Genomic DNA, 12799 nt, shown 5'->3' with positions numbered 1-12799 from the left:
TGAGGGGCCTAGAAGTAGAGCCCTGGGCAGGAATAAAATATGGGGTATTGGCGGTCAGCGGGCGTCATTAGTAAAAGGAAGGGTTTCATTAGATTTGAGTAGGGGTCTGGGTTTAAACAATGGGCAAAGGCTTGTGGGACGGGGGCCGACGTACAGAGAAGCTCCTGTGCTTCCCCTCAGTGAGAAGTCCTCATCCCAGGCCGGGCCTGCCAAAGCGGTGTGTGGAATTTCCTTTCCTGGATGCCTGTCAAAACTAGATGGATAATCCCAAATAGTTTAGATAAACGTCTTCTTAGTGGTGGGTGCCTTGCCGATTTTCACCAAGCTATTGAGTCTATTAATATGTGCTTTGAAAAGAGCCTCTCTTTCAGACCGGCATCAGCGGCTGCCTGGGCGTGGAGGCCCCTCATTGGAACAAGGACAACCCGATGGGCGGTGGAGCCCCCTGGTGGGCTGGTGGTGGGATGGGGAGAGACAGGCCTCCCCAGCCTTTCTGCTGATAAATGTTTTCCATTCCTGGTTTCCTGGTGATCTGTGCTCCCCTGGAAACCCCTTACAGCACAACACCCTGTAACAGTCCAGTTTCAACCCCTTCCCTTCCCAGACCATGAGATCTATGTGGACAGGAAGACTGTGCCCCCTTGGGCCTATATCCCCAACACCTGGCAGGAGGCTGACACACACATAGGCCCTGGGTAAGTATCTCAAGTGAACTTACCCCCAGGAGTTAAGCAACAACCAATCTCTTTCTACTTTGCTTGGGCGGGATAGGTCAAGCTCACATTTTAGAAATGCAGCTCCCGGAAGGAGAGGATGAAGGAGTGGCTCCCACTGTGCCCAACGTATTTCTTTTCCAAGGCACCAGGGACATGTTACCAATACAGCAATGCTGGTTGCAGTGATGGAGGCTTGGAGAGCGGCAGCAACAGGACTTGCGTAGGGCACAACATTTCCTCAACAAATGTTGACTCAGGTTGGCAGGCGTGACCCCGAGTGATAGCACTAGGGACACAGGTAAATCCGGCAGCAGTGACTTAGGCTGAGTAAATGAATGTGTTCTGGGCACTGGCATGAGTTCCACCTAGAATGGACGACGTGGGCATGTGCGGTGGGAGAGGGCCACTCACCTCAGAGGGCAACGACCCCACCGCCATCTGAAATGTTACTATTAGTGACGAATTCCTTTGGGTTAATGATTGTTCTGTTTCCGCGCGTGCCACGCTTGCCACTGTAACCCTAAGACCAGCACTGGGTTGCCCTTTCCTCTCCGAGGTTAACCACGGCATAGAAGAGTTCCAGCAGGGAGCTCCAACCTCATTTACTAGTTGAGGGGTTGTGTGATGCTCTTAAATTCAGGAACCTCCAGTTTTCTCCTCTATGACTTGGGGAGAATATCATCCACCTTACAGGGTGTTGAGAGGATTGGCTGTGATATCATCCACCCTGGACCCAGCAGAGTGCCTGGAACAAAATGTGGGTTTCCTTTTGAGGCCCATACGAGAGTGAGAAAAGCATACGAACGTCCAGCACTCACTATATACCAGAAGCTCTTCAATGTGCTTCGCTCATTCATCTAATCTGCACAATCATCCATGTGGGGTACTGTTGCATCCCCATTTTAGAGACAGGGAAACTGAGGCTCACAGAGGTTACAGAGCCAGCCCGAGGATGAAGAGGGCATGGGTGGCACTGGCAGGACGTGCCCTCTTCCCCGCCCTGATGTGCCTACATCCAAAGAGTGTGTGAAAGGAAATGCCCGAGATGATGAGGGCCGAGCAGGATAGGAGAGGACCCAGCGGATCACCTCCAACCCTGCAGGACCTTTCCACCGGGCAGCGCCACCCACACTTGCCCTGCACACCCTCCCCCATGGCAGACCCGCCTCATTTCTGCACATCAAGATGTGCTTCACCCTGGGCCCCTCGTGCCCTCAGCTGACCACATGGGCTCTCTCCAAAGCCCAGAGCCAGGCAGCTCCTCTTCTGCGAGGGGCCAGCGTTCAGTCAAGATCAAAGAGCAGGCCGCCTTATCAGACACGATCCTCATTAAACTTTTACAGGCCAGACTCCATTATAAATGAGCTGTCTGTGCCACGCCACAGAGAACCTTCCTGGAGCTGAGAACCTGAGGCTCTCGGAGCCAGGAGGGCTTTTAGCAGAGCAATCAGGGTGGAGAGTGGGCCTCTAGGGTCAACCTGCCCAGGTTCAAATCGCAGCTGTGATACTTACTAGGAGAATGTCACTGGAGAAAGCAGCCGACCTCACTGTGCCTCGGTTCCCCCACTTAACAAGTGGGAGTGACAATGCCACCTTCCTTATAGGGTGTTGATAAGGGTTAGATGATATAATCCAGATGGCTGAACCCAGGCTGCTGTGACTGCCCAGAGAGGGGAAGCGACCTGTCTGGAGGGGTCTCTAAGCGCCACTCACATCACCACGAGCCAAAGCTCCACATCTACTTGTCACTCAGTCCTCAGACAGCTGTGAGAGGTTGGTGGCTGCCCTACAGACTCCCTGGTCCCAGGGTTTTCTGGGCTCCATGTCTACCTGCCGTCCAGTTGCTCTGAAGAAGTGGTCAGCCAAGGGACATTTTAAGGAGCGCTCTCTGGAGACAGAAGGGGAGCGAGGACCCAAGTAGGGAGGAAGGACAAGGCCCCTGGTGGGAGGCTCGGGCTCACCCAGCTTCTTGGCCCAGGAGCCAGGCAGACTTGCCCTTCGGAAGTCTTATCTTTCCACAAGTCTCTGAAAAGAAGCACGCACGTTTGCCAAGGGAGGAGAACATTCTTTTCAAAACACAAAGCCAGTTCTCTGTGTACTGTGAGCCTTGTGTGTTGTGCCAAGAACCAAGAAGAAAATCTCCATGTGTCCTTCTGCCCTGCTTGGGTGAGTGGCTGAGGGCAGAGCTGTGGGCTCAGGACAATGCGGTGAGTTGCAGGCTTAGCAGGCGTGTGTTTATTAATCTCATGATGAGCTGGTGCCTTTTTTATGGAACACTGACCTTGGGAAAAGCCATCTTCAAGTCCCCCTGGACTAGGAAGTTCATGAGCTCAGCCAGCAACAGTGAAGAAACTATGTTCTTAAGTGAAGCACACCAACGAAGGGACTAAACATCCCCATTAATATGCAGTTGCTGGAACAAGGCGGGGTGCAGACATCCTTAACAGCTCTCTCAGGGGGCTCTGGGTAATTTGCACGTGTGACAAAGTGTGCAGATGATGGTGGGAGGCGGAGGCCCTCACACCCACCAGCTGGCGTTCCCTCTCTTTCCTTCAAGTACATGGGCCCGCGTATTGACTTTACATGAATTGATAGTTAGCCCCAGAGCCATCTGTCCCTAACAAGAGCACCCTTCCTCTCCTGGTCTCTGCGCAAGTGGCCTTGGGCCGTGACCGCTGGAGCAGTGCTCCCCAATGATAGCTCAGGATCGTTCACGGGCATGATTAACAGTGGCCACGTCCAGAGCCAGGCAAGAGGAGAGAGGAGGGGATTGTCCTTCCCATGGCTGACAGGCTGTAGCTGTCCACTCCGGCCCTCCAGCCCCCATCCCACTATGCCACCTCCTTCTGCAAGCTGAGAATACGAATAGATCTGGGCCAATTTATGGGCACTGGATCTGTGAACGGACCATGGAAAGGAACCAGGGGATTTTTACCTCCCCATATTTTGCAGTCATCACCCTTTAGAGAAAAGGCCCTATAGCCTGTTGGGTCTATGACTCTGAAATCCAACACACATCTCTGGGCCTGCTTTCTTGGGTATAAAATAAGCAAGGTGGCCTGTGGTGGTACCCAGACTCTGGCCTATGGGTGCCTGTAAACCAGCAGATTACTAGGCTTCACCCTAGTCCGAAAGAAACAGAATGTCTGAGGTTGGGGCCTAGAAATGTGCATCTTTAAGACACACCCCAGTTCTGATTTGCAGCCAGGTTTGAGACATGCTGCATGAGATGGTCTCTGTCACCCTTCTGGAATGGAAGCAGCTGGAATTGATCCTCTCTAAAGCCCCAGGGCAGTGCTGGGACGGGAAGGACCCCACAAGCAACACGATGAGTCGAAGGTGGACCCCAGCCTCCTGAACCGCAAACATGAGTTTCTATTTTCCCCGCCAGGACACGTGTTAATCCTGGCCCAGGCAGCCCACACTCCTGCTGTGTGACTGATACATCGAGGAACCAGGCAGCTCCAGCTGGGGGCCCTGCCATGCCTCAGCCTCGGTCCTCATGACACCCAGTGAGCCGGTTTCCAAGGGGCAGGGGCCAGGGTGGAGTCCAACGTGCTCCTCTTTTTCACTAGCAGTCACCAGGCAATAGAGAGACTGCAGGGCCTTCTCTTCTCGCCCTTGAGAAAGGACTCTAGGAGCATCAGGAGCATGTCCCGGGGGCAGGGGTCACAAGAGAACTCTGCCTGACCAGCAAGAACAACCCCCTGACCCATTTATCTCTCCATCACCTGTGCTTCCACAGGTGAGAGATGCAGCACCAGGAATCCGTGGGCAGTGCCATGTCCCCTTCTGGAGCCATCTGAGCATTAGTGAGCATTGCAAGTCCTGGGGTGGGTTTGCAGCTCCAGGTGATGGGGAAGAGTGGCTCTGCAGAGGAGGGGGAAGCCACCCTGCTGGGCTGCGGTGGTTGTTCACCCACACACTGAGCTCCACCCCTGCTCCTCCCATGTGCGGCTGTCTGTTTGGAACGGTGTGAGGTCAGCCCTGGCCCTGCGCCCCTCCTGCCCGGGGACACCGATACCAGCTCTAATACTCCACTTCTGCCATCCTCTAAGTGCTCTTCAGTTACCTAGAAAGTCAATCTCACCAAGCCCTCTGCTCCTGGTTGCCAAAAGGATAAAACCAAATTCCTTAACTGGGGGGAAAAAGACCTGTCCTCTCTCCATCCTCAGTGGTCTTTCTTCAGCCCAATTTCCCACCTTCTTATGTCACAGTCACCCACTAGTCGCCTCTTCCAAGGACACTCATACCATGGTCTGCCTCTGCCACATGGCAGGTCCCTTGGCCTGCCATGAATCTCTTCTCTGATAGGCAAATGGAATAATAATAGTAATAATAATCACTGTTATCATCTACTGAATGCTTTCAAACTCTCCTAAGTGCTTTACTTACATCACCCCATTCAATTCTCAAAGTAACTCAGTAGATGGGACAGGTACCCTTATTGTGCCCTTTCACAGGTGAGAAAACAGGTTTATTCCTTCAGGTTGGTCAGCTCTCCCAGTCTAGGGATTTCAGCACTGGGGTTCAAGCCCTATTAGTCTGGCGGGGCCCGTGCCAGCAGTGGTCCTTCGGGCTGGGGCAGGGACCAGGAGGCCCACGGTGGCGCTCTGCCCGGAACCCTGTGCACTGGCGCCCAGTAACTGGACATGAGAGTCAGTGGGCCGGGGTTGGGTGCCTGAGCAGAGGCCGTGCGCACAGAGCAGCGGCAGAGGCTCCGACTCGGGCTGACAAGAGACGACACCGCACCTCATTTGCTGTGCAACGTTTGTGTAATTAGACACATTTGGTGCAGCGAGGAGGAGCGGTCTACAGCAGAGGCTTGATGGATCGGGTGTTCCACCAGGCTCCGACCGCATTAATCACCGAAGCCAGAGCCATGGGGCCGTTTTCCTCCTCGGCTTTGTCCTGTTTCCCACCTGGGACACTGAGGGCAGGGGGAAGGAGCGGGCTTTGCAGCATGTGCCTTGGCCCCTTGGAGCCTGGGTTGGGACCAACTGTCCTGAGGATGGGGTAGAGCCACCAGAAGCCCAGCCCAGCCCAGCCCAGCAGGAGGTGGGGCTCTGGGAACACCGCTGCTGCCCATCACTAAGGGGTTAACCAGACTCGCCCCTCCTTGGCTGGGAAGGGGAGCCTGCCCCACAACCCGCCAGCGGAATCAAGCATACCCGCCGTGCAGGGATGACGTGTGAAAGCCGGAGCACCTCTCTGAGCCTCTGTGTCTGCACCTGTAAGCTGCAGATTGTAACCCCATCTCATAGGGCAAGCAGGAAGTGAACGAATGCAGCACAGCAGGCTCCAGCGCCCAGCCTGGCCCACTGCAGGCCCTGCACTTGTTATTGACAGCCTTTATTGTATTCTACTTTACGATGCCAGACTCAGCACTGGGGCGTGGTGATCCCAAATGAGCTGACAAACGACCCCCAGAGAGGTCCAGGTCCTAATTCCTGGGACCTGTGAATGTACCTTCTGTGGGGTACCTTCTGCAGTTGTGGCTGAGTTAAGGATCTTGAGACAGGAAGGTTATTCTGGATTATCCAGTGGGCTCTTAAAGCAATCACAGGTGACCTTATGAGAGACAGAGGGAGAAAACTACCACAGAAGAGGAGGAAAGCTGTGTGAGGGCAGAAGCAGGGGGAGAAAAGGCAACGTGATAAGAGGTAGGGGTCTCCAGCCAAGGAAATGGATTCTCTCCTGGCGCCCCCAGAAGGAACCAGCTCTGCCAACACCTTGGCTGTAGGCCCGTAAGACTTACTTCAGACTTCTGACCTCCAGAATGACATAAATTTGTACTGTTTTAACCCGCCAAGTTTGAGGTAATTTGGTACAGAGGCAATGGGAAACAAATACACTGCCCTCCAGTCATCAAGTCTAGTGAAAGAGCCGTCCGGGCCAGTGAGTGACAAGACCGTTTGCACAGGCCCGCTGGCCTGGTCAGACCTCCTCTGCTACCTGCCATCATCACTTTCTACTTCTCCAGGTGCTCTGCCCACACGCTGCCCCTCAGTGGCCAGGAAGAAAGCAAGCCCAGAGAGGGGGACATGACATGTGTCCAACACAGAGCTAGTGAGTGGCAAAGCCTGGAGAAGATTCAGGGGTAGCCTCCTGGCCACAGGTCCCTATTAGCATGGGGTGCGGGGGGCAGCACTGAGAGTCCCCTCATTCAGCAACAAGGCCCTGATGCAGCCAGAGCATCTCAGACCTGAGCCTGCAGCAGGATCACCTGGGGCAAGTTAAATATAGATCGTGGACCCCACCCTGGAGTCTCTGAATCAGCAGGTTGGGCCAGAGCCTGAGAACCTGCATTCCTAGCAGCCTCTCAGGGGACGCTGACGCTGCTGGTTCAGAAGTCTGGGGATCCACTATCCTGGGGGCAGTGCCCTAACAAAGGGCAGTATATGCTTTCAAAAAGGAATCGGTTGGACCCATGTAGGAGTCCTGGAGTCATACACATGCTCAAGAGAGAGGCCAGCATGTGGTTGAAGGGCTGGGCTCAGGGGGTTGTCATTAGGTTTCTGACTCTCCCAGTCTCTAAGTGATGACGCAGATACTCAGTCATTGTCTCCCTCTGTGCTACCTCAGCTCCTTCATCTGTAAAGGCACATCCTATAGGGTTGTTGAGAGGATTAAGTGAGATGAAACACACGAAGTGTTTACAACAGTCACAAGGTCACAGTTCATTCAAAAAAGAGCATTTGCCATGGTGGGGTTTTCTTTCATCTCTGTCATTGCCCCTAGGTATGCGGGGAGATGTGAGCACAGATGTTCACCTGCAGAGTGACACAGCCCTGCATAGACACTCCCTCCAGGGAGCTCTCAGCATTGCCCACATCTCGCACCAGCACGGGGACCCTTGCAGACAGCACTTCGCCGCAGGCCCGCTGTGTCCAGGATCCACGTCGCTGAACCAGACAGACATTTCTCAAGAGCAGGAAATCGGCAGTTCCAACACCCTCCTTGACAGGGACGCAGCTCCCTTAACATGCTTAGGGTTCTCAGATGCCACCAACTGATCCACTAGCTCCAACGTATGCACCTTGCAGAAGCTGCTAGAGCTGTGGTCTCAGTCACCTGCAGCTGTAGGGCCCCGGGGGTGGGCAGAGGACTAATGTGGGCACAAAGCTGCCAGCAGCAAGTCCTAGTCAAGTGAGAACCAGCTACATGTACTGAAATAAAGTGAAAAGTTCCCAACATGTCGAAAGACATGTGAACCAGTGTCCAAATCTGGGACAATTTGAGCAACATAATAAACAGTGATAACCAGAGACTGTAATTCACAGAATAACACAATACCCTGCATCTATTTGAAATAAAGAAATGGTGAGAAGGGGCAGCTCTTCCTTACGGTAGAATTCCAATGAATAAATGTGGAAGGAATGATGGAAATGGAAAAGCACCACTTGGCAAACACTAGTAATTCCTGCTTCTGACAAGAGCCATCAATGGATGTTACAGTTAGTGGGTGAGATACAAGGAGAAACAGGATATTTACATATCATCCCACAATTATTAATTACAAAGGGACCCACTTTTAAAGTGGAGAAGCTCACCTGAACCAAGTGATCGAAAGGAATCTCGTGATGAGAAGCAGTGCCGTGCCGTGCCCCCTGGCATGACACACTAGGCACGGCATAACACCGCTTCTAGTATTATGCCCCAAAATGTATGTTTTGAATTCAGTCATGAGGCAACATCAAGCAAACCCAAATCGAGGGCATTTTATACCGTAACTGGCCTGTCCTCTTCCAACAAATTGTCAAGGGCATGAGAGACAAGAGAGCAATTGTCCTGGATGAAAGATAACTAAGGAGATAAGACAACTAAATGCAAAGTCTGGTCCTGAACCAGAGAATAAAAGACAGTAGTGGGCAACTGGCCAGATTTGGTTGAGATTTGTAAGTTAGTTCATAACAATGTATCAGTGTTTGGTTATCTGTGATGTTAACATTTGAGGAATTGGGGGGAGGGTATAACGGAAATCTTTGTACTATTTTTGCAACGTCTGAAATTATTTCAAAGTAAAAGATATTTTAAAAATAAATAATAGTACCAGATTTGCTGTCTTGGGGAGACAATAGGTACCCAGAAGTAGGCGTCACCTGAGGGCGGAGACCCCTTCTCAGTCACCTGCCTCCCGACTAACCACAGTGTTTGCCTTGAACACAGTGAGTGCTCAGCAAGTACTTACTGACTTCATCTGAATGGGAGCAGGAAGAGACAGGAGGGTTTGTCTCCCGTGAGGAACGTGTGCAGAGGGCTGTGCACTCAGAAAACAACAGCAAACAATGATCGTGCACCGATTAGGCGTCAGCCATTGTCCACATGGAAATGAGAGGGCAGCGCAGAGCCTGCTGGGAGGCAGGTGTGAAACACTGTTTCGGTGCAGTCCTGCAGTGGGGATCCAGGGAGAAGCCCCACTCAGTGTGGGGGATCCCAGGCGCCCAGGAGGAGGCGGCTCCTGGGCTGAGGCTTAGAGGATCTGCAGCAGTGGCCAGGAGGAAGGGGCATTCTAGGCAGGCCGGGCGGCAGGAGTGAGGCACACGGACATGTGACAGTGTCGTGTGTGCTGGAAACATAAACAGCACCTGGGACAGGTGACATGGCTGGGTCAAGAGAGGCATAGGCCCAACTGATCTTTCGCAGTAGGTCCCCTCCAAGGCAGATGTGGGAAGGAACAGAGAGGTTGGGGGCGAGGGGAAGGTTCTGGCCTCTTTTCTGGAAGCAGGTAGATGGGGTAGCAAGAGCACAGGTCTTCAAGACATAAAGACCAAGAAAAGTGACAGCTACGGGCTTCAGGGCCCCAGGCGGGAACGAAGAGGGGCAGGGTAGGTGTAGTGAGAGCACTGGTGACAACCCTCTACCTGGGGCTCTCAAGGCAGGGGTAGGGCGAGGCCCCAAAGCATAACTGTGAGCTTGTCCTTATCACTAAGGTGACTCTATAGTTTAGTGTCTAAATTGGGACACTTGAGAGAATGAAAGGGGCACTATGAAAGATGATGCTGGAACAACATATAACGAGCGTCACCGCACTTATATGGGACCTGTGGCCTGGAGGGGATTCCCACTGCACGGGTGAGTAAAGAGCCCCAAGGTGTGTGTGGACACACCAGGTACGTCTGCAGCCTTAGAAATGGTGATGTGCGAGCCAGCTGTGCTTCCTTCTCAGGTACCCAGAGGGGAGCTGGGTGTTCACATCCCACCCACACGTTCACACAGGGTCCCGGACGAGCGCACTTGTGGGTGGCAAAGGTGACTGCTCACGGTGATGCAGACCAGGAGCTCCAAAAAGAATGACAAGAGGCAGGAGAGGCGGCCGAGGCTGGCAGCCCAGCCTCCCCGGTGGCAGGGGACCCGCATGGCGGCGGACGGCAGAACTTACCCGTGCACGCTGTGGACAGAGTGAGGCTCGTAATGGTACCTTCCCTCCTGGTGTCTCATGTCAATCGGTAAGGGAGCATGGAACGGAGGCAAAAGGTGCTGCGGCACTGTGCAGGGGGAGAGAGAAACAGGACTTCAAAACCTTTTCCCCTCCCTCAAAAAGCAATTTTCAAAAGGCTTTAAAGCTCAATGAATTTCAGAGCAAGAGCAGTCAGGACAGGGGGCTGCGAGGTGCACTGGCTATCACACACCCACGAAGGGGGATGAATAAATAATCAAAGTCAGCCCGAGAATCCTACATCTTTCACATAAAAGATCCCCAACCGCGCTCTTGACAAAGACAAGCAGCTAAGCGCTCTTTGAACTCAGGGAGATTACAGGCTGGGCTGCAAATCAGGGCTGACAGAGCCGACAGGCTTCTGCCCATCCCGGCCTCGGTTGCGTATGGCTCCAGCAGCGCCAGGTTACGGCATCCACACAGGCTGGCAATATTTACCTAGAGCCATCTGTGAAGCCAAGGCCCACTCCAGTTGCAGCCAGAGGACACCTTTGTGGGTCTGTTAATTCTCCAGCTCTTAATATTAATTACTGACCCCAAGAGCGCTGGCAGTGCCTGCAAGTTGCAAATACCAACTCGTGAGCATGGGTTTCCAGAGGTGAGTCAGCCCCTGTCTGCACTTGGCCTGCCCTCAACAAATCATCATGATAATTGTAGGATGCTCTTTGCTTATTAAAAAAAAAAATTCCTGGGTACCCTGGAGGCAAACATAATTATAGGCTCTAGGAAAACAAGGCTCTTTAAAAAGTAGTTAGACTGAGAAAAGGGCTAAGAAGTGATTTCTCAGTCAACTCTCACTCAGGCGGAGGGCCGTGGGCCAGTACGAATCAGTGGTGAGTGAATTGCTGACTAGTTTAAAGAAATAGTTTGTTTTACATGCGCACAGGTCAGCTGCCTGTCATTTCCACAGTAATAAATGCACACAAATACCGCTGCTAACTGTTTCTGTGCAAACAGATTCTGGTACCCTCTTGTAAACACTAGGAATTCTTACTTTTATTGTGGTAAAATATATGTAACAGAAATTTTACCTTTGTAACCATTTTTAAGTGTCCAGTAAAGTACATTCCCATTGTTGCGCAATCATCACCGCTATCCACCCACGAGACTTTTTTATCTTCCCAAACTGAAACTCTGTTCCCGTTAAACACTAACTCCCCATTTCCCCCACCCTCCCCCGTGCCCCTGGCAACCACCATTGTACTTTCTGTCACTATGAATTTGACTCCTCTAGGGACCTCCTATAAGTGGAATCACACAGTGTTTGTCCCCTTGTGACTGGCTTATTTCACTTAGCATCATGTCCCCAAGGTTCATCCATCATACCAGGCGTCTGATTTTCCTTTAAGGCTGAATAAGCCTTATGGATATACCGCATTTTGGTTATCCATTCATCCCTTGATGGACACTTGGTGTGAATGCTCCAAATTCGTAAAAAGAAGAAACTTTTCCCCTGACATTTTAACCTCAATTTTTACATATTCAATTTTATCTTCATAATTCCACAATACTCGCATTTTCCATGGGGACTGGGAACACAGAAAGCAAATCTTCAAACCCTGATTAAATCAATTTGCCAAACCAGATTCCACAAATCTTGGGCTCAAAGAGGAGTTGGCCTCCGAAAACAGAGGGCCAGCGCTGGCCTGTTCCACACAGGAGACACACGGGCTGTCTGGAAGCCCTGGGGGCGTCATCTCCGCAGAGAGGCAAGAAAGGGCCTTTACGGGTTTTCAATGCGGCCAGGTAGACTGGATTACAGTATTGTTTACAAATAAACATGGTTTGCTATTGTGTATTTCTGAATGTTTCCCTGCATAGCCAAAAGCCCCCTGAGGCAGCCAGCATGGGTGTTACTGCACCCATTTCACAGATGAGGAAATGGAGGCCAACGGTGACTTCAGCTCAAAGTCACTGGGCTGAAAAAAACAACAGAGTCAGAAGGAGAATCTAAGGCCCTGGACAGCTGGCCCTAGCTATTCCCTCTGCCCAGCATGAAGGAACACTCAGAGGCAGCCCTTGAGTGTAAGGGGCATGCCTGGGTCGCCTTGCCCTCACCTCACTCTTGTATTGTATCTAACAGATGTATACACAGTACCAGGCCCTGCTGTAAGCGCTTTGCATGTCAACCCGTAGGTCTTCACAACAACCCCAGGCTGCATTCACCGCAGAATTTCTGGCCTTCCTACTGGCCACCCTCCAGCACCCCATGTGCTCTTTTCCTCCCCAGTGTTGCACCTGCAGGGTTGCAGGGGGTTCCCTAATGCACTCAGAGCCCAGACCCCACCCCACCCCACTGGGCCCCTGCCTGGCCAGCAGTGAGCAGAGATGTTGCTCTGTACAGGCGTAACGACACTTCGTCAAGGTCTAAAGAGCTGTAACATCCACAAGAATGACATGCTCATGCTATTTTACCAGGAAAACATGAAACGGGGTGAACCAAGGCTGACCTGGCTGTCTCACAAGACCAGGCACGTGCGTGCGTGCGTGCGTGTATGTTGGGGGAGGATGAGCCTGGGGCTTCCGGAAGAAGTATAAGGGACAGTGACCCACAGGGCCCCACTGCAGCTGGGGCTGCTCCCGCCTTTCTGCCTGGTCCCTGGAGGTTACAAAGGGAAGCGGCTTTCTCTTTCTCAAGCCAGGG

General features: G+C 52.4%; 1 protein-coding gene across 2 annotated transcripts in view; it reads right to left on the bottom strand.

The window, feature by feature from the left end:
* The window catches only part of GLI2 (GLI family zinc finger 2), a 240997-nt gene that overhangs the window by 48315 nt on the left and 179883 nt on the right, over positions 1–12799 (bottom strand). The window contains exon 3 of one of the 2 annotated variants that reach the window (XM_033112890.1): positions 10099–10204. The exons of the other annotated variant lie outside the window; for it this stretch is intronic. Coding sequence (XP_032968781.1) covers positions 10099–10204 — 106 coding nt within the window. The remainder of the gene's footprint in view (positions 1–10098; positions 10205–12799) is intronic. 2 annotated transcript variants of the gene reach the window in all.

This window comes from Rhinolophus ferrumequinum, chromosome 8 (assembly GCF_004115265.2).
Source record: "Rhinolophus ferrumequinum isolate MPI-CBG mRhiFer1 chromosome 8, mRhiFer1_v1.p, whole genome shotgun sequence".
Classification (NCBI taxonomy): Eukaryota; Metazoa; Chordata; class Mammalia; order Chiroptera; family Rhinolophidae; genus Rhinolophus; species Rhinolophus ferrumequinum.
Note: the sequence above shows the minus strand (reverse complement) of the source record. Positions and strands in the feature narration are given on the sequence as shown.